The sequence below is a fragment of the Serinus canaria genome, chromosome 2, assembly GCF_022539315.1.
Source record: "Serinus canaria isolate serCan28SL12 chromosome 2, serCan2020, whole genome shotgun sequence".
Lineage (NCBI taxonomy): Eukaryota > Metazoa > Chordata > Aves > Passeriformes > Fringillidae > Serinus > Serinus canaria.
The window spans coordinates 40,862,887-40,885,781 of record NC_066315.1 but is presented as its reverse complement, the minus strand read 5'-3'; the positions used below and the strand labels follow the sequence as shown (position 1 = coordinate 40,885,781).

General features: G+C 38.6%; 1 protein-coding gene across 4 annotated transcripts in view; it reads right to left on the bottom strand.

The window, feature by feature from the left end:
• Positions 1–5,620: 5,620 nt before the first annotated feature.
• Positions 5,621–22,895, bottom strand: part of RBMS3 (RNA binding motif single stranded interacting protein 3) — a 702,347-nt gene continuing 685,072 nt past the window's right edge. For 2 of the 4 annotated variants that reach the window (XM_030232505.2, XM_030232511.2), the window contains 3 exons: positions 16,460–16,540; positions 13,790–13,917; positions 5,621–9,998 (listed from right to left, as the gene is read on the bottom strand). In XM_030232505.2, coding sequence (XP_030088365.1) covers positions 9,992–9,998; positions 13,790–13,917; positions 16,460–16,540 — 216 coding nt within the window. In that variant the 3' untranslated portion in view covers positions 5,621–9,991. Of the gene's footprint in view, positions 9,999–13,785; positions 13,918–16,459; positions 16,541–22,895 lie in introns of those variants that run through there. The other 2 variants (XM_030232509.2, XM_009086140.4) reach the window with 1 other exon arrangement.

Sequence of the window (22,895 nt, the reverse complement as noted above, 5' to 3'; positions counted from 1 at the left end):
AAACCAGTTCCCTTGTGTGGTAGAAAGAGCCCTGCTGTGAGCATCCTGTCTCAGTCATTGCTACAGACAGCACTCATCACTACCCAGAGCACGCTCAAAGCTTTAGTACCTTGTAAAGGTCAGTCTGGCCGTCTTTTTGGATTGAAGAAATATTTCATCCTTGCCATACAGGTCTGCACAGGGGTGAATCATGCACCTCAAGATGATTTTGGTGGCACTGAGACTACTGGGTAACTCTGTTTTTCTAAGCAGTAGTAGATGTTCCTTTTGAACATTTTTCCTACTCAAAAAAAAAAAAAAAAGAATTGGATATTCTCCAAAAAACCAGCATCTGCAAACAGCTGTTTATATCCCAAAGCCCTCACAGCACAATCAGGATATGAAAAGGATAACAGATTTTGGAAAGCAGTCCTTGAAATCTGTGTTATAGCCAGCTATTGCTGTGAAATGTAACAAGAAATACCAAATCCCACTAAACTCAGGTGGGTCTGAGGGTCAATCAGAAATCTGAATCACTGAATAGATTAGGTAGATCATTTTTCCCTCTCTCATAAGCCTGGCAGAACATGTCTTTTTTTCTATGTTTGCATGGCATCCAATGGAGACTGAAGTCACTGTGTGTTACTGTAATAAATATTTACTTGCTCATTTGGAAGCATACATGGGACATAATACTGAAGGGTCACAACTGAGAAACAGGGGTGAAACATTGCAAAAATGATTTATTTATTTATTTATTTTTTGTAAGACTCACCTTTAGAGCAAGAAAGCCAGGCTGTCAGAATGCTTGCTAAGAGGAGAACCTGGAACTTGCATCACAAATGGAGGAAGGAAGCACTGGGCCAGATCTCCACTTCTCTTGGTGGCTTACTCAGTTTTCTGGCATTGCTTGCTTTTTCCTTCAGTTTAGGATTGCTGTGTCTTGGTATCAGCTGAGGAGATGTGTCTTCTTCCCTGCTTCTGCCCCTTTCTCAGTACTAAAAAGAGACTCAGTGGTGGCAGTACAACTTTGCATGTCACCAAGACTAACTAGAAAAAAGCAAGATGATGTGTGGAAAGCTCAGAGGAGCCTGGACTCCACTTAAAACTATTTCATACAGGATTAAAACCAGGCAGAAGTTGCTCTACCTGAGGAAGAGACCATCCTAGTCAGCTGCTGTGTGATGTAGCACAACTGTTAATAAGGAGGAAATGATTTCTGAGTGAAATCAATCAATGGAACTCAATCCCACAGGAATTATGTTCAAGAAGCTTACACAATTTTCAGTTGGCTGTGTGTCAGTGGCTGAATTCCACAAAAGACAGAGAATGTACTGACTGGTAAAAAATGGTGAAATAAATCAAATAATAGGTGCAAATAATGGTTTCTATCTTTTTATCACACAGTTCTATTTTTCAGTAGCACTTCCATGCAGCAGAACCTAGAGCCTCAGCTAGTCATGCTATAAACATAAGCCCATTCAACTTTTAAAAATAGCTGCATCATTCTAACTGCATCGGCTTTCAACTCCTCCATTCAAAGCAGTGCACATATCTAGTACATTATTTAGCTATAATTTATGCTCCTTCAAGTAAGTTCAGTGAGGTACCAGTGCAAAGCATCTGCTAAAAGCGAAGACAGCTTTGGCAGAGGTTTATACACGTAAATTTTGAAACAGAAGGAAGTGGTTTGGTCACAGGACTTGCCAAAAAGTGGATTTTTTCGGGAACATTGTAACATTGATAAACAAACCTTGATGACCGTGCATGTTTCCCCAAAGTGACAGGCCCTGGGAGGGCTTCAGTGGAGGGATGTGCTGTGTCCTGCCTGTCTCACATCTGCGGAGGTGGGAGACACCCCACGCCTGCCTTGCATGCAGGCAGCTGCAGCCTCCTGTCTGCATGTGCTGGGCAGCACGTTCCCCTCCAGGCAGGCTTGTTATCTGCCTGGCAGAAATCCTCCCATGGCCTGCAGCCTCAGGACCACTTCTGTTAGCCATTAATTAGCACCATGGTGGGTGCTGGCCTCAGCCAGATGCACGGTGTTCTGCTGAAGATCAGATTGACACGAATGGGGCAAGGAGCTGAGGCACAGACAAAGGCCACAGCAACTTTGCCAACAGTCAGATGGACTCTTTGGTTTGAATCATGGCTTGCTTGGTGCTTTCAGTAACTTCTGGGCAGTCCTGCCTGCTCTTGACCCTTTGCTTCTGTGTTTGCTGATCATTATTGGCACTCTGAGACCTTAGTCTTAATGGGCAAACTCTGATCATCCAAAATATTAAAATTAAAATTTATATAAACCTGCTAATTATGAAATTGTCCTCAATTTATGCTATACCAGCTATGGATTTGTTTTTTCTCTTCCCCTCTACTTGAAATCTCAAGGAGTGACAATCAAAGGACATTGCTTTCTCCACATGGAAGTCATGGACATCCGTTCCAGATGCAGACCACTGGTAAAAACAGTTTTTGCCCTCTGGAACAAACACACCTCACACATAACAAAGCCCCATTTGTCCTTATTCTTTAATTCTAAGGCTAAGACAGATACAATGATACAATTTGCCATTTAACCCTTTTTTTTTTTTTTTTTGGACACTGACAGTGGGCCCAGGAGGATGAGAAGATAAAGCCTTCTTACCTGCACTTTTGTGGAAGCTGATGATGCAAACTCCCCTTAAACTGGTTCCATATGCACACAGAAAGCCAACTGACAGACAATAAAACCAAAAACACGAATGCCACAGTTGTTAGCAATTTCATTTTAGTAGAGCTTGAAGTGGTATGATATTGGAATTGGAGCAGTCCTGGCAGGGACAAAGATGAACTTGACCCCAGAACATCAGCTATAAACCACCTTTGCACCATCTGTGTTAGTGGAACACAGTGTCCCACTTTCTGCTGATCTCCCCAGCCACCTCAGCCACCACTCAGAGTTCCTTCAGCCTCCTGCCTTCCTCCTTTTCTCACCATCATCATGGCCAACAGTAATGCACATTTCAGTACAGGTGCACTTGAAAAACCCCTCTTACCTGCTTCCTCATCTTATTCCTCTAAGGATTTCTTTGTTCTTTCCTGATTAAGCTGAAGGGAATTAGAAGCTCATTGATGTGTATTTCATTGGGCAAAACAAAGTGAAAAGAAAGGGTGCAGGTGATCCCACTAAACACGCATAAGGCTGAAGGAGACAGGCAGGTAAAAAGGAGCACTCAGTGATTCCCAACCTGTGAGCAAAGCCACTTTGTTTAGCTGGGGAGGAGACTGGAGCTGGACCCTTCCACCCCATCCTCACCTTTGGCACAGAAACTGCCTGGTGGGATGAAATGCACATGGCAACAAGAGAGCAGCTGAGTGAAGCAGCCACGGGGAATGCACCAAATACCTTGTTCCCTGTGAGATATGGCTGAGGAGACAATTTACTTTCCACTTTCCTTTCAAGATGAAGTATGGCTCACTCTCCCACTGCTTAGGCTGTACTTATTCCACAAATAAAGATTTTCTGTCTTCCATGTGGCAACTTTTGCCCTGAAGTCACTCTTTAAAATAAACCTCAGAAGCAGAGGCAATGTTCTTCTAGCAGGTGCACAGCCGAGAGCCTGGACAGCAGATACCCACCAGCAGTGTACATGCAGTCCTGGTGTGAGAAACACTTCCTCCTGGATATCACCTCCTAGCACGTGGGTGGCCGTGCTGTTGGCAGGGCAGCAGAGCTGTCCTGTCTCTCTGATTCCTCCCTTCCATTTGGTGAAGATGCAGAGGAGGCAGACTTTGCTGCAGAGCCTTTCTGCTCTCTCTGTGCTCAGCCACAAGAGTCACAGCCTTGGGAAGCCTCTCCAGAAAGGTGCCACAAGAACACAGAGTCACCCAGCTCTTTTCTTTCTTTATTTTTTTATTGAAAGCTTCATCAAAGAAAACAGAAGTTTAAACCTAACATCCACTGATCTACAGAAAGCCCCAGGAGTGGGAAAATGGCAGCTATTTAGGACTGTGTTACAAATGGAAAACATAAAAAAAAATCATAGCAGTACAGATCTTTCAGAGACATTCTGAGACATCAGCACACAGATGCCCATATAAATAAGATTCATAATTTAAATGCATCACAGAGGTTCTGTATTCTACATTTTGGCTGCAGTGAAGTCTGTAAGGGCTGTAAAGAACCTCTGACCCATTTTTGTGATGCATGTTTTCTTGATAGGAAGTTCATCTGCTTTCAAAGCTGCTTTGATTTTTCTTACAGATAGAATCTATTCATTCTCCTTTAAAAAGGAAAACAATTAAAAATTCCTAAATGAATTCTGTACACTTCCTGGTTTTACATAAAATTGTTTTGCCTCAAAAAGATAGTAGAATTTTCTTCCACTCTGGAATACATCATATTTAATAATACTTCAATTACATAAACATCATGTTCTCTTCTTTAGGCTGTATTTTTTGGGCTTTAAAAATATAACTGACTGTAAATTTCACCAAATTCATAAAATTATTATCCAAGAGAAAGACACTTAAAGGCAGAAAATTAACGTTGGGCAGGTACTCTTTTAAGGACAACAGATCCAGATCTTGGAAGGTGCTTACACCTTGCAGGCTTTGGACCTACAAGGAAAAATGGATTTGTGAACCTGTCAAGGGCTGACATTTTCCACTTCATTCCACATTTTTACTAAGGTGAAAGAACTCAGCTGTCACTGTTGGGGAATTAACAGTTGAACTGAACAACTTCAATAAACACAAGAATTTTTTCTTATCATGGAAACCTGAACCAGTGTTGGGATTCATTTCTTTTACAGCTTTACTCTCATAATTTTTGTTCAATTTTAACAAAGAGCATGTTCATAAAGGGGAGAAGAAAGGGTCTCTTCTGCCTGCTTTGAGGCACAAAGGTGAATAAATCTCTAGAGTACATACAGAGCTCTAGCCTATTTGGGTGACAGGAGCAAGATAAAAAAAGTTGGTGCTCTTTTTGAGAGGAAAATAACTCTCCTTACTCTGCATCTTTGCTGCTTGCTGAGATTCTAGAAATCTGCTCCACTGAAGGGGAGGAGAAGTCCGCTGCTCACTCAGCCCTCCTTCTGAGCAAGTGTGCGTGCATGATTGTGGGTGTGGGTATTAGAAATGAAAGGAATCCTCGTTACTAGAGTCAATTGTCATCAAACAGAAAAGGCCAATGCACCAAATGTCAGCAGCTTTGTTGTTTTCTGTTTTGCATTTCCATCACACCGTGACTGTTTTCTTGGATCACGTGGGCTACCGAGAAAGACCAGGAAAATCCCCTACTGTAGGGCACTTCTTTTATATCCAGACCAATTTCATGTTAAATAAAGTTTTGAAAGGAAATGTTGACCACGCGTGTATCAAACATTACTATCTTCAACTACCACATTTGGTCTCATCACTAAAAATGGATTGATTCATTACTTTAAGCACATTATCACTCTTTAGCATGACTCTCGCTATAGGTGGAGTTAAGTGAGTCTGCCTAAACCTGTTTTGCTCATGTCAACCTCAGCATTAAAATGAAGTGGCATGAGGAGCACCATCAAGCTTAAAACCATGAAGCATGGCAATTTTTTAAACACTTAGGATCAGTCTCAATCTTCAGTACCATAAACAACATAATATAGATCCAAATACTATGACATATTAAAAATAAACTTTATTACAATGCAGGCTTCCTCAAATTTGCTGAGTTTTGGTACACATACATACATAAATAATACCCTTCATTTGATTTTTACTCGAGTAAAAATCCATTCGAATGCTACAGTCCAATTGCCCGTTGAAAGTTTAAGCCCTCACTTCTCTAATGGCCAGCCTTTATCTTCCACGTTTGGGCATGCATCCATAGCAGAAGATGATACAATGTGATGCAATTGCTCTCAGATATGCCTCACTCTGCATTACGGTGGATTTCTCGACCAACACGACCAAGGCAGTCTCTTGGTAAACAGAACTACACAAGTAAGCACAGGCTAAGGACATTTCAAGAGTCTGTTTCACCAGAAGGCAAAAAGAGGACATTCACAACTTGAGGCCTGACTGTCACAGGTGAAAAGTGCTTACAAAACCAGCAGTAGAGCCAGATAGGAAGAAGAGTCCCTCTGCAATCTCAGTGGGAACAGTGAAATTTTTTCAGTGCCCTGATCTACACTCGGGTCAGCACCTGCAAATATAACACTCTCTTCAGTTCCACTGTGTCTTTTTTTTTCCCTCAGTGTTAAGTGACAAGCCCAGGTATTCAGAATTTTCTAGCCATAATTCATAGTTTTATGACACCCCTTTTGTATTTATCTTTTAAGGTAAAAAAAAAAATTACCAAACCTGAACATCCAGATTTGATTATTTACAAGAATTCAGGTGTGATGGAAAGTACGTACGCAGTTCAGTTTATGGATTTGATATTACTTCTAGACCTCTGGGCCAGGCACCATTGCCTTAGACATCTAGAGTTGCTTCTGCAATCTTTCAGGAACTCTCCTGATATTTAAAGCTAATTTGGCAAGACAGACAAAGATATTGACTTTACAAATTCAGGTCTTCAAAAAAAAAAACCAAAAAAAACCCAAAAAAATGGAAACCAGAAACTAAACAGAGCGTAACTATAAACCTTCAAAAAACCATAGTAGCCAGAACAAACATAAAGAAAACCAGTTTAAGATTTCAGAGGCCACCAAGTGACAACACCCATGCAGCAAGTGTGCTGCTATTTCACTGTTCATTTTTGCCTCATTTTTAACTTTTAGTAATGAGTTATGACTTTCTGAGCATTTTGTAAGTTCCAAATAAGCTTTTTTTTCTTACCTTATGATCTATGACTGTTTATAATCAAGGCTCACAGTGTTTACAATTCATAGATTTCAAGTACCAGTTCACTGTTTTTTTGGAATCAGTAAGATGATGAATTGTATTTAAGGGGTCCATTTTCTTTCCTCTTCTTCTTCCTCTACTTTGCTTTGTTTCTTTTGATTTCAAACACCATTGAACATTATAGCATGGAAAAGAAAGGGAACAATCCTAATACAGAATGCACTTGAAACACTTTAAAGTGACAGGCACTGTGATATCATGTTGCCTGCCTGGCTTAATAAAAAACACTGAGATTGTTTAACTTTGCTGAAAAAAATAAGAAAAATGTTTCTGAATGTATAAATAAAGCAGCAGAGTTCTGAATAGAAACAAGAAGGTACCTCAGCATATTCATCAGCCACATGGTAGCTACCTTGTAGCCTCATTGTTGATAGTAAATGAGACTTTTTGTGTGTCACATTAGAACTAACACAGAAACAAACGTCTTTATTTCATATTTAACTGACTTGTGCCTGGGGTTATCTCCATTTGTACAAATAATTCAGAGAGAGACAGAAAGAGAGTATGTGTAGAAAGGAAGAAAATAAGGCTAGATTGATTTTTTTCCCTCATATGCCCTCTAAAGAAAGAGGGAACCTTTATCCAAGGACAAAATTCAAGTGCCCCTCTCAAAAAGCAACAAGTAATGAGACAGCACATGAAACAGAAAGAGAGGTTTGGGGTTTTGAATTAAAAAACATGTTGTGGATGATGTTGTTCTTTTACTTTGGCATCATCTGGTTTTCAGAAGTGTTGAATACCAACAACTACTTTGGAGGAAGCAGAAGTTTTATCACTTCTGAAAATCAGGCCCTTTTCCTATGGTGAAGAACCACGTGAACTCCCATTTCTCTCTTTTCTATGTTGCATACCTAGCAGCATTCACTTGGGAAACCCCCTCCCCCCTCCCATTATGTTAAAAAATACGATCTTGTTTTATCAATTTAAAAAAATAATTGTGTTCTTTTCCCCAAAAAGTCAGGTTAGGGAAACACAGACCTCTTTTTAAGATTGGGCAGCTGAATCAGATTGATCCAATACATATGTTTTAATTTTCCTTATTTTTAATGGATACCCTGTCTCTAATCCACCACAGTAAATGTGATGAGCCTTCCCCTCTCTTCTGGATGGAGGAAAGTTTAAAAATGTTTGGTTTAATATTTACACATAGATATGTGTGTGTGTATGTATATATGGAAATGCTGCTTCACTTCTGCCTCCTTAAGGAAAAAAATCATCTTTTGACTTCCTTCTCACCTTTTTCATTTGTCTGTTTGGAAGAAGCAAGGGCCATAATCAAGATTTCTGTATGGAAAATAACTGTCATTCCTAAAATAGGTTTTGGTGGATTAAATTTAATTTTTTTTTGCCTGATCATACTAATTAGTGATTGTCAGCCAACATATTAAGACAAAAGAAATCATAGCAGAGAAGAACAATTTTTAACTTCCTGCCTGCATGACAATAGGACAAAATTTTCAAAATTTTTGCTTGTATGGGAAAGCTAAAATGAGAACAAATATCACATTTGCTTTCTCCTATATCTACCTGGCAACTCAAATGCAACACTGAGAAATAAATGCACAGTTAAGGTGGCTATGCATGCTGGACGATGACAAAGACTGAGGTGAAGAAATGAACTGGTATGTTAGAATTCAGAAGGAAGACTGTTGTTTCAGTAGAAATACCAAAGATCAGGTAATTAAAGAGAAAAACTCCCCAAAATTGAAGCCTGCCTGAACAGATTAGTTGGTAGCCCAATCCCCCTTGCTTTGGAATGTTCTCCAAAGCATATCATCAAAAACCTGGACAGCTTCTGATACCAACTATTCTGAAATTTCCACTATAAACATATGCAGTATGCAAAACACCAGTGGAAGATAGTTTAAACAAACAAGAAAGTAAGAACTGGTCCGGCCATGTAGGTCAAATAAAGATTAAAAAAAAAGAAAAAAAAACCCTCTATCTTCTGGACTGCGTTAGGGTGTCACTTCATCTTTGGTATAAAATAGGCCATCCATAGGCTGCATTTGTTCACAACTAGGAAAGACTACAGAAATTGTCAACAATTTCTTCTATCTATTGCTTTTTTTGCACTTTTTTTGACCATAAGCTCCTATCTACTTAAGTTTTTTTAATGCTCTTAAGCTAGGTTTTTGCAATGTGACAAGCAAAGCGGACTAAAAACTTCTTAAAGCTCATAAAAAAGACTGCAGATAAAAAGCACTAATGCTTTTGCTAGCGATCACGCTTTGTAAATAAAAAAATCTGCATTCTGCAAGAAAAAAACCCTGCATTCTCTATAATGCAGCAAGTTTTTTTCTCAATTCAATAACTTTACTGTAAAATGCTTTAGCCTTCTAGATTTTTTTTTCTGTCAACACTTAAGACAAAGTTCATAAAAGTCCCAGCATTTTTCCAATCCTTTCAGTTGCCACAGTTCCTTTTATCATCAACTTTTCTTCAAAAGAAGAAAATCATTTTCTTTTAAACTGTACAGTTTATTTTTTGTTCACCCCAAAAACTCAGTCTATTAAACTTCTGCACCAGCACCGGTGTGAGCAGTTTCAATTCATTCTCGGGTTTTCTAACAAGACGTTGACAGCTTGCCTTGAGAGCCTTTGACGTCCTTAAAATTAAGGCAATTAAGATTCAAGATAAACCTTACCTAAACATTTCTTTAAAAAAAAAAACAAAAAACAAAAAAAACCCCAAAAAATACTCTACATTAAAACAAGAAGAAAAAGAAAATGAGAGAAAAAGAGTAGCTTAATTTTTGAGGAAGACAATTGGTTTTCATCGCAACTTGCTCCCTCTTGACATCATCAGTTTTTCTGTTTAAAAAAAAAAATAAAAATCTAGCTACACCTCCAGGTAAATTCTGAATTCAAATGTTCGTCCAGATGAAATGTCAACCCAGCATTTTTCCTCTGGGTTTTTCCTTTAGTTGAAAAAAAAAAAAAAAGTAGCAAAAACAAAATTGTCAGACTACATGACGGAACCATTTGCACAGCACATAAAAACACTGTTTTGTTTTCGTTGGGAAAGGTAGAAAAAAAAAAAGCATTCATTTGACGCCTGTGCAAACTGGAAGCCAACTTCTTGTTCAGTGAAGTTTCTCCATTCAAGGCAAAGATTTCAGACCGACATTCTTCAGTCCTGTTTATTGTCTGTAAAAACAATTCAATTAAAGTGGTCATTAAGTCAAAATAACTTTGAAATAGCTTCCTCTCCTTTTTTTTCCACCCAATTCCCTTTAAAAGTTATCCAAGCTAAACTAACTTTGCAGCTGTTTAAATATGATACCACCAAAAGCTGAAAATAGTCAGGCAAAAATAGGGAACTCCTACTTTGGGGACATTAACACATCCTAAGCAGATGAATTTACTCTTTGAATGCTAGGCATTAATAGGCACTGAAATGAGATGAATACATGGCTTAACACCGTGCAAATCTTTCACAGGTAATTCAATAAGAGGGTGAATATTTTCACAATAATCAGTGCCTCTATTTATTTTGGGTATTAATAATAAAATGAAAGATAAAATTACAATTAAAGAATACAACCAATTTGCTAGAAACAACACATTTTCTGATGGCAAGAACAATTACACTGTGGAGCAGTCTGCTTAATGAGCCAGTTAAGGCTAACTTAGCAGAAACCTTCAAAGCACTATTAATTAGAAAAATAGATATTTTTTATCATATAGTGTAATATCTTCCTAAATTTAGCACAAAGAATAAGGAAAATGATCAATCTTTTTCCTACAGAAGATACCTCTCATTTTGTGTTTTTGATGTTTCATGTCACTTAAAGATATGTCACATCTAGCTTATTTGAAAAGGACTGTATGAGATCTTTAAGAGAGACCCAGAACCTACATAAAAATTCTATTCTCTGTCTAGGGCTATCTGTAAGGGTCAGCTGTTGCTTTACCCAGAGTCTTGAAAGCTTACAAGGAAAAAATCTTTTCCTGACCAAAGTTCAACACAAGAAAGTCCAGCACCTTTCCTTTTGCAAACATTAATGCATTTGCCTTGCATAGTTTAAAATAAATTTTAAAATTAGGAGTTAAATTTGAAGAGTGTTGATGACCTAACATTTGCCACAGAACTTTTTGTCTGGGAGTGTAAACACAGAGCTATAATTTTAAATATTAAATTTGCCAAAGGGCTTTTTCATTGCATGACACCTGAAAATTAATATTTTGAAAGTTAAGAACAGATTTATGTGGAATGCAACAATTAACTATTGTCTTCAGGTTTTCTATGCTTAATTTCTGGTAGGACTACTCAAGTTGGAAGCTCACCCCCTGAGATTTTACTGCCCCTATGGGTCGAGTGGCTGCCACACGTGTGAAAGTCCACTATCACCAACACAGCACTCGCCCTCTAATCTAACCTGGCACTGAGTTTGCCTACAAAAGGCTCCAGAAAAAGATAATTCTTTCCACATTTAAAATCAGAGTATGTTGTCCAGCAGAGTTTTGCTTGGAGGCAAGAGAATATACTTTTTGGGGGCATTGATCTCCACTTCATAGTCTTCGTGCTTTTATGTGCAAAATTAAATATTTACAAGGAAAAAGGGGAGTAGGGTCTAAAACAATTAAGGCAATTTCCTCATAAAGTAGATTCCTCTGCTCAGAATCAAGGGCTTTTTTTATCTACACAATATGTAGCCAGGTTTTTGCCATGAAGTTACCATTTCTGAACTCTGTGGGTGGGATCCTCAAGTACAGCATTCAGCATATTAAATAAAAGAACACGTATGCTGATTAGAAAGTGGAACTTAAATTCCAAGTTTCATGGTTTATTTTTACTTACAAAGAGAGTACAGAGTCCTTATACCACCCAGTTCATTCTTAGAACATTTTCTCTCCTTCGTTGCCTGCAATTTCATGATTGTTGCAAAGAAAATAAATGTAAGGAAATATACCATTATAACTTTTCTCCTGATTGATCAGCTCCCATGAAATAGTTTTATATAGTCTGCCTGTTCCTTTACCTATATCTGACAAAGTCATTGTCCAGTCATGTTAATTACTTTCTTATATCTCACGTTGACAATCACCGTTTTATATCTGGCATGATGTCTGTTATTGATAAATGTGCCCATTGAAAAGCGGAGTAATAAAATAATATTTTAATTTTAAAACAAATTCACTTGGTTTTATATTAACGGTTACTGGAATATTTTCTCAGAAGTTAATTTTTAAAGACAGAGATTGTGTATATTTTGGTCTGTTTCTACAGCTTCCCACACTGCATTTCTGCCTGCAACTGGCAGATATAAATACAGGGCAAATTTTAGACTAAAAAACTGAAATAAGCACAATAAAAAAATCTGTGGTGGATCTGCCTGTCTGATTAAAAAAGAAAGAAAGTCCTCTGAATATAAATGCCAGTGCCATTACAAGTATATTCATCACTGCAAAAAGGCTGTAGCTGACAAGGAAAGATGAGGGATCTCATTTTCAGGGAATTCACCACATGAGCAAGAAACACAGCATCCATTTCAATAAAGAATTGCAATGTAGTTTTCTCCTGTGCTGGAAAAATGCCAGAATCTGCAGCTCACAGCTACCTTATGAGGGCTTCTAGACCTAAGTCCTTTTTCTTTGAGATGCAAGAGAAACGGAACTGAGACACAGAAATCAACAGATCCAAATGCTACAGAACACACTCATTAAAACAAGTCAACGGGATGGTACAGACACATATTTCTCTCTTTGCCTTTTATGTGCTGTAAGTATTTTGCAATAATTTATTTATAGGTGCTAGAGAGACTGGCAGCTAGAAAGGATAAGCATCCATAGTCTGTGTCTCCAGTTGGGTAGCTTGTGATTGATTGTTTTTGCAATATGTACATACAGATATAGACATGACAATAAATAGTCTTCTCTTTTATTGTGGTCAAAACCACATGAATCTGAAACCATTTGATAGACAAAAAAATGCATCTTTCACTTCCAGAGGTCAAAAATGAAGTAAAGCAATTGACAAATTGTTGTAACTCTAATCTTTTCTATACCAGCTCGTATCTGATGCCTGGAAGTACAGAGTCATGATGCATTGACTGACATATCTATTTTATTTCTTGTCTGGCTATTTCTCTACTTTCTTCCCCAAGATAAAACATGTATAATTCTATTTTCAAAGTGATGCTGGTGTTCAATATACATGTATTAATGAAAGACTGGATTTGTGCTTCTTCCTAGAATCTGTCCAACATTTATCAGTCCCAGTGAGTATCCTGTCAATATGAAACCTTCCCTTTGTGAAGATTTTTATTGTAGCAAAGAGAAGTTGTGTTTGAAGAGATTATTCTGAAGATGAAGGGACTCTTTAGAAGTTCTAAATACAGCTGTCAGTTTATGAAGTTTGAACTTTCCAAGGTATTCTGTGGGAAGTAAACAAAAGGAGCAGAAGAATGGAGACATTGAGCAGTGCTTCTACCCACCTCCTTCTTATCCCTCTTCTTCCATTTCCAGGTTCTGCCTACTCTGTATCTGCATGGAGGTTTTGCACAATCACAAATACCAACTTGGGGTAATTTATACTGCTTCATTAACTACACTTTCAGAGAGAAACCTTTACGTGTGCCAATGTGCGCTGTGCCAATATTTTCACCACTGCAAAATTTAAGCCCTTTTTAACCTCTGATGCCAGATGCTGCTTTAGCCCAGCATGATGATTGTTAACACAGTTGTTGGGATCCTTCTGAGTCCAGAAAAGCAGCAGACAGTTAGAGAGCATATCACTGTGGGCAGGAGTTCAAGGACATTTTGCCAAATTGAGGACGTCAGCCAAAACCTTTTGCTAATTACAGTGCTATATATCCAGAATTCATCAGAACTTAACAAAGCTATTCAGAATTTATATTTCTGAAAGAGGGAGTCAAATTTGGCCTGCTATAATGAAGAAGCAAACTCTTCTGACTCCAAAGCCTATGCCTACTTACTTAGACTGTTGGTAAGAATATGCAGGCGCATGTTCACTGGATGTTTCCACTGTCATCTGTTGCTGTTGACCACTGGCTTCCTGTGATGAAGATGCTACTGTCTGTGGAGAAGTATCAGCAACAACACCCTAGGGAATCAAATGAGAACATGAAAAACTTACTGATTTTGCTCATGGCAGTGAAGTACAAGAGCTCAGCACCAGCTCACCGTTCACACATTTCTCTAGAGATTGAGAGAGTTTGAGGCAGCAGAACCACATGCTAACACAACAAACTCCATCAGTTTCAGAAAGCTAATTCAGCAACAAGAAGCTTTCTCAGCCTACCAGTAGTACTTTGCTCTCACAGGTTGCAGCGAAAAACACTCTTCTCTTTGAGGGCAGTTCCCTGCCCATTCAAAGCTAGAGGCAAATCTTCTGATTCTGGTGGATTCTGGGTTTTACTTCTTGGCTTTTCCACAACATGAAGAGGTATACATGCCTCTTCTGATTCCTGCTTACCTACCCCAACTTCACAGTGAGTTCACATTTATTTTGGTTGATTTAAAATGCAATAAAGCCAAATCTAGACCCACCACTTTCCACTTTACTACACATCCAAATGAACCTGAGTCACCTTAGAAGAATGTTGCCCTCTTCTACACACTGTCTCAATGCATGTTCCCTTCAAAAATAAATTTGCCTTCCACTAAAGACTTTAATCTGTTAAGTCAAAGCTCCAATGAAGTTTCATTTTGTTTATATATTTGCAAAAAGTAGATAAGTAAACACATACAAGATTATATTCATGAATGCAATATTATGCACAATTTCTTATCCTATTTAGACAGTCTAAACTTGGTTTAAGTTTTTTTGTATGCTTTCAAAGCAAGATACATTTTCTTTCCTCTACTCTCATGCTTGGTATGTTGGTCTCATGAATAGCAAGTATCTTCAGGGAACATGCTCTATTACTCTATTGCACACAACAGAGCCAGAAGAGGGAGCACAAAGCACTTGCTTTGTTTTTATTTGAGCCTCGTGTAAACAACAGGTAGTTTATTTTAAAGCGTCTGTTAAAATATCAGTTTCATTTTTCAGAAATTCTTTGTTTCTATTGCTTAGGAGACTGCCAGTGTTATCTTTTTCTGTCTACTTCCTTGTCTTTATCCTTCTCCTTTTGTCCACCTCATCTTGAGATTGTAAGCTCTCTGGGGCAGAGACTGTATTTTTTGGTCTCTGCTTGTGGAGCATCCAGCATGGTAGGGTCCTGGTTCATGATGCTACATGAATACAGATAAACATTAACAATAATCATCATCACTGGATAAGAGCAAAACAGGCTATAGATTCAGATAACATTTTGATTATTATAGTAGATAATTATGATATTGAGCTACTTTAAAAGGCATGACTGTACTAGCAAGTGATAGGGAGGAGGACTCGACAAGTAATTTAAATTAACTTTAATTCTCATTTCGACAGGTCAGCATGGTGTGCAGACAGCCCCATGATATGAACCACTCTCTATCCCACCATCTCCTTTTAATTCAGATTTGTATCTGCCTGATTTGGACTTAAGAATGGCAATTGAAAAGAGGCACTCACTCACAGTGCATTTGCAAACAAATGAGGTTTAAGGCAAAATTATACAGAGGCAAAAAAGACTGAAACATAACCAGCTCAGTACAACAGAACAGCAGTAGCCTTTCCTGTGGGACCTTATCTGGGAATAATTGCAAAGAACTAGAAGAACACAAGATAAGCCCACTTGACTGCTGGCAAAGCCGTGCCAGCAGTACCACTAACTCACATCCTCAAAGCACAGAGTAGAAATAGCACAAAATCCAAAGTTCACACAGATGAAGACAGAAGTACAGAGACCCTGGCACTCCTTGCCTTACCCCAGAGTAGGGCAAAAGTTGTTAATAAAAGAGGGTAGTGCCAAAGAGAAACACACAGGGAAGAGGATGCCAAGGCTCCCTCCTCTCGCTGTGCTCAGCTGCCCTTATGAAGCTTCACAGAAGTGGAGGCCAAGCTGACGCTCTCCCAGCAGCTTGTGGTCTACAGGGTTGAGTAAATACTTACTCATTAGACTGTCATCAGCATGACTCAGCCCCAAGGAGGGAGGGAGCGAATCCTTCCTCAAGGATGAAAAGCACTCAGTCAGTGCAGCATCCTCCACGTCTGTATATACAAGAGGAAGGTTTCCATTGCTCAATCACTTTTTCTGGTGGCTAAATGTTTCAGCAATTACCTATGCTTGCTAAGGACCGCATCAAACCCTCTTGCAATCTTCTCTTCTTGAAATCTCTTTTGGTTTCGCAGTCTGCCTGCTGGGTTTGTTTTCCTGTCTCTTCCCATCTCCCTCCCAAGTACATGGGGAAAAAATAGTCATAATCACTGATGTTTTTATTCCGTGTCCTGCTGTACAACAAAACAAATGGAAAACAAGAGCCCTTGCAAATAATTTTAAAAATAAAAAAGAGGGGTTAGAAAAAAGAAGGAAAAGGAAAGAAAGAAAACAAAAAGAGAAAGAGATGTGCAGTCCTCATTTAATAAGCTGGAATTTTCCAGCCACCACTCCATAAAGAACCTTTAGGCCCCTTTCAAACAACAGGTGCACAAAGACATAATAAGTAAGAGTTCTGTTTCCCCTTCACTCTACTTTAATGGATGGAGATGAACTTACTTCAATAGGGACAGCTGTTGGAGGCACAGGAGTGTACTGGGGAATGTAGGTCCCTTGCATAGGTGCAGCAGCAGTCATGTACTAGAACAAATCAAAAGCAAATGAACAGTAGAAAACCACAATTAAGATGCATAAAACCACATTAGAAGAATGACATTCAATTTCCCATTGAGAACTTTAAGTAAGAGTTTAGCATATTATTTCTTTAAGTAAGGACTTTAGGTAATGGTACAACTTACCCAGCTATAAAAAATCGTAATCTTGAACCTCAAACTCAGGTCATATCTGAATATAGGCAATAGTAAACATCTCACTGACAGAAGCAGATTTTTCTCTAAAATTGAGAGACTCCTATGTGCACTTACAAAAAACTTCAGTGGAGACATAATAGCAGCATATATATATATATATATATATATATATATATATATATATGTGTGTGTGTGTGTGTGTGTGTGTGTGTGTGTGTGTGTGTGTGTGTATATGTATGTATATATATAAATAAAAGTGGTTACAGATACAAAGCAGTCTAAACAATCTTCTTTTGGAGTCTTACTGACCTTATCTAATGACATCTACAAAACATTGATGCATGAAATTTGAGAGGTTTATTCCAATCTATATTTACCCCATCAACAGCAGCAGTTGGGTTTACAGGGATACAAAGCTGCAGATAGGTGCAATCCGAGACAGGAGAAATAAAGCAAGAGCAAGATCCATCTGGAGTTTCTCCTTTTGTACACAGGTACCTTAGCTAAATTCTTATGGCTTATTCTTACTATCTAGGGATCTTTCCTATGCATTTTGAAACTTGTGCAAATTATTATAGCAACAATTTGTATTAGCATCTCTGAAAGATGGTCTCTCCCAAGTACTACAAGACAATCTTTTTTAAAATTCATGTATGCAAGTGAATTTTGTCATTGCTATGGCACTGATTTCTTTATACCCAGCACTTCTCAAAAACCTCTTGAACTGAATGCAGCAGTCATTGTTTAAATTTTCAAATAAAGTATTGATATTAAGTCCTTAGATCTATATGTACTTTTCTTTCTACAATCCAGTCCTAACTACATGTCTTCACTGACAAGAATCTCAGAATGTGCCCAATCCCCCAGCTGACTGTATGACACTTCCACTACATGTTATTTTCAAAGACACACCAAAGATCTGAATCAGCCCACAATGTATTTGATGAATTTTAAAATGAGTTAAATATAGCTTTGCTTCCTGGCAGAGCTAGGAAGTGCTTGCAAGATTTTATTCCGCTGTTTATAGTAAAATTTACATTTAAAGCACTCTCCCACCTCAATTCTAAACTAACTGGATGGTTTGATATGCCTGTCACAAACATGCATTGTGAAATTGCAAAGTGGGGTGAAGACTGCAGCAGTGCTGGAGAAATGCCTAAGGGAATGACAACAGCATATGTAGGAATCTCACAGCTAAATCCTGAAATATTCTTTCAAGTCGAAGAAAATAAAAAGTATTTAAGTGAAATTGTTTTCTATTAAAAAAACTAAGTGAGGATTACATGTGACATAGAAGGCATACTTGTAATATGAGCAGCATATGGTGTTGAGAACCATCACAGTATTTTTCCCCAAATTCACAGTGATTTCCTGAACTTGAGCAGAGAGACAGGAGTGCCCTCAGTGTCTGTATGCCTGTATCAGGCCATGTTTTTCTGCAGCTCTTCTTCCTTGTTCTTCAGGAAGAGAATTGAATTCAATGGTGTTTCTTACAAAGGCTAACCCCCCAAAAGCATTAGGCCAACTCTCCCTATTGTACCCAGTGCAGTTGGGCTGTTCTCCTGCCTCACAGATTAAGAGCAAATGAGAATGCTACAGTGGGGTGTTGCAGAGCTCCTCCTGCTCCATTCATCCTGCCTTGTAACGTGTTGGGAAGACATCTGTTGTGTAGCATTGTTCTAAACGTGTCAATATTTAACATTAACCTGAAGCAGGCATTCTTAGAGTCCTGCAAAAACCTGCAAAGGTTCTAAACATCCATGCAGTCTAACTTCACTTGTACAAATATTTAGAGAGTTTATCTGAAAATGTTAATTTAAATAATAAAGTGGTATCATTCAACTTGAACTTCCTCTGTTTGCTTTGAACCTGGCAGAAGAACAACATTCAGACTCTTATACAATGCAGTTGTCTGCCATTCCCTACCTTACACACAAACCCATGTGACTTAATATACAAACAATAAATTACTCAGCTGCCTTTTAATTCAGATTACTCAATTTTTGCAAAAATCCTTTGGCACTGTGTTCTGTAGCACTACAATGGAAACTGTCTGGGAGTTACTGATGTCTTCCCTGTCTCTAAAAGCACAGCTCTCAGTAGTTGTGCAGTTTCTTACTGTATTATTTTTTATCTCTTGAGGCAGATCCTGATCTTACTTTCCAGCCTCCTTTATGTTGCTTCTTTCACTGCCAGACAATCTCTAGGGAAAACTGTACTGTTGACTTGAGTGTCACTGGTGGCCCTGGCCAAAGCCTGCTTGCCCTGGTCTTTTCAGATACTCACACCTCCTTTTTTTTTTTTCTTTTTTTTTTTTTAGAAGTTTTAGCCAAACAGCAATGATTTAAAGCACTAGAGACCAAAGCTATCAAGTTATTTGCCAGACTCCCTGGAGAACTGTAGGAGAGTGACTTTTCCCCTGTATATAACACTCTGCATGTCTAAATGTCTGTACTAACGGTGGATCAGTTTTTCTAACAAATCCTTTAGAGTTCTATAATCAAAAAGAAAAATGCTGTTTGCCAAATTAGTTCCACCAATGGCACAAACAAAGTCAAAGTACTTGTGGCAAAGATTTTGGTCCCAGGAAAATTTAGCCAAGGCTCGGTGTTACAGAATAGTGGTGCTTTATAAATGGCCCTGGATCACACAGCAGCAGTGGATTGTATCACAGGAACACATATTGTGCCCTTTATGGAATGTCCAAACAAATTTAATGCCTTCCTCTTTACAATTGTAAAGACACACTCACCATTTCTAGTTATTGGGTCAGCAATTAGGCATGGGGTTATGTGGGCTGGAACTGGTTCTCTGGCTCCAGGATCTCACTGAAGGGTTCATTGAGGCTTCTGTAAAAATCTTTACCAACCTATAAAGGACAACTACGACTTCATTCTCAGAGACACATAATTGGTGCCTAGTATCTGAAATCCCCTTGCATGCAGCACAAGGGAGTCCAAGCTGAGACCACATGAATCTGGAGGTGTCTGCCCTGCTGGATCAGTTTCTACCATGGGAAGTAGTGCTGGGAAGCTGCTTTAGCTTAGTTTGTTTACTAACAGTGTAATGAAAAAGGAGACAGATTAATTTTTTTTATAACTGACACTAGCTCAAGCAAGTTTACACGTATTTCTTTCCTTTGTGAACTACATAATCCTAATTCTCTGATCTCACAGGATAAATAAAGATTACACAGTGCTAAGGCACAATGTCAGTGTTGATACTTACAACAATGGGTTTGGATAATGCAAGAGTTGAATTCCTTGTCATGAATATTCATGGTAGGTTGTTTAGCAAAATGCTTCCTGAACACTGCTGTTCAGTAGCTTCTGTATCCAGCACACAATGAGCCCCATGGAATCTGTGTCTCTTCCCCCAGACATTTTGCCTAGCTCTTCTATTAAAAAATATGCTTTGGATCTGTTAAAGTGAGTAGAGTCCAGGCTAGGAGGTGGAAAAGGTATTCAGAAATTATTCTGAGATTTAAAGAAAAGTTCAATATTTTATATCTACTCAGTTTAAGACCACCCAGGATGAAAACTGTAGTCTAAGGACATCCTTGAGCTGAGGGACTCTGTTGTAATGCAGCTCAATTTGGATTACAGCTCCTGTAAATATACATACTCTGCACATGGCTTCCCATCTACCTCAAGAACCTCATATAACTTGGAAGTAGGCAGATGGCAAACAAAGAAGATGTCAATGTCAGAAGGCCACCACTCACATTTATTTTCTCTGTGAACCACACTCAGTACAGTTCTTTATCCACACATATGTGTGAAACAGAGACAGCATGACTCACATGCTCAGCTCAGCAGCACCCAGCTACATCCTCTAAAGATCAATATTATGAGCATTGAAATGAGAGAATCTGAAAAAACCCAAATGCATCCTTTCTCTGTCATGTGTTTCCATCAGGATTAAAGATTCTTGTGCTGTGATGTGATCAGTCATTCAACAAGGTACATGCAAGGCAGAGGAAACCACCGTTCATTCTTCCACAGCTGTACAGGCTTTGTGGGTCTAAAAGTATAGGCTGCTCATTTCTGACAGTAAAATGAATGGTGACTCTACAGGCAGAGATGATGGATCTGGAGGTTACAAGGGAGCTTTTCTCAGCAGTCTGATCCTTTAAAAGCCAGTAATTTCTACTACAGAAAACTACTACATTGCTGGTGGCAACAGGCTCTTAATTTGCTTGTAAACTATTGTTTTCTTCATACAGTACAGAGAATGGATGTTCTCAGCACTGAAGATGTGCAGTATTATAATATAATTCATGCTTTATGATGCCCAACTGCTTAATTCAGACTGGACTGATCAGGTACCAATTAATTCTATATGCTACATTAAGAATTCTACTCATGTCTTTTCCGATGGAGTTTTTGTTTTTTACCATTTTGAAACGACTTAAATGTGTGGAAAAATATATAGCTAGAAAATGAGAGTGTTGATGTACACTTACACTTCTTTCAGATACTGCCCTCTGTGACTACAAAAAGTTAAATGCCAGGAGGTAACAAGTGAGGAGGTGGATTGAGGGGACAAAATATGATCCCTCAAGAAGGATCATGTTTAATTCAGAGAGCAGCGTCACTTCTACGAGATCTCAAACAGCAGGGTGTCCCAGCCTGGCTCCAGCAAGGATTGTGTTAAGCCTGCAGCAAACACTAAACCCATAAAGGTGGCAGGCACTGGGAAATAAAAAAACAGGAGGAAGGCAGCTGCCTGTACCCAACAGAGTGAGGGAGCATGCTGCAGTAGGATAATAGGATTTACCCATCAAAGGTAGAGCTGAGTCACCTGCACGGAATTTGCAGGAGCTTTTACATTGAGACTGTGGCACAGGTAATGTCCATTTATTCATCTGCCCTAATAAGCTCTTAGCCTGCTTTTCTCAGGCCCAGGTTAATGCAGAGTCAGGCATCTGCCTAACAGCTGAGGTACATAGCAAACACCCCTTACACCAGCCATTAGTTACTGAATTTGAGCTCAGACACTGCCTGAAAGAGTGCCTCTTGCAAGACCAAACTATTTCATTTACATCACCAGAAGAGTTTGGCTGCACACTCTGTTTAAATTCTGAATCATTAACAGAATGTATAAGAAACCACCCTAAAGTTCAGTTCTATTTATGGGCCTAGTTGCATATAAAATAACACAGCTGTGATTAGACAGAGGCTGCTACAGATACATTAACTGTCTTGGTCACTATGAGTACTGTGGGATTTTAGAGACTGACAACAGTTAATAATCTGATCAATGTTGAATAAGTTTCCCGGTATAAAGAAAACAAAAAAGAACTTACAAAATGAGATAGTAACAGATATGTTACAGTAAATCTGGAAACCTCAAACAACACTCAGAATCAATAGACTTGCTAAGGACAAATGGCAATGACCAAGGAAAAAAATGTTTAAGAAGCCTTTTATACATTCCACATGAAAATGCTTTTTTCTGGTGTTTTGCTTTGGTTTATGTCAATGTATATCTGTTGCAAGAATCAAAGATCTCTTTCCTTCTGTCATCAGCCTTCATGTTCCTGAGAAGACATGGAGCCTTTTCACTCAAGGTGAGAGCCAAAATGCAGAAGCCTTGTACCAGACTGTGCTGGTAAGCCTTTACACCAACCACCCCTGCCTGCTAAAGGGAGATTAAATGGGATGTCTAACAGGAGACAAATGCTAAACCATGTATCCAAAATAAGCAAGGATTCCAGAATCTGGTCTTCAATGACTGTTTGTGGTTTCATACCACCGCATGAGCTACAGTACAGTGATAATGACTTAGCTTTTCAGGATTCCCAGAATTAATGCCAGGGTTTTTTGCTTTCTTTTCTTTATTTTTTTTTAATCTTTTAAACCATCTGAGAAGTCTAGACACTGCATCACTAACAGAATTATGTGAAAATATTTGCATTGCTGAAAAACTGAAGGAAATGAGTCCTTTGGCTGAATTTATTTTTATCTTTTTTTTAATCTTTTTTTTTTTTAACCCCATGAAGGAAACATGCCCTTCCACTTTCAAATCTCTTTCCCTGCAAAGAACAAAAACTGCATCTCTCTTTGACCATTGTCAGGTGGTTAAAACTTTAATGAAATGTAGAATAAAACCACTGCTTTTTTCTCTCTGGTTCCACCTTCTCATTTGAAAATACCCTGTCCTCCAATAGAAAAGAACATTGT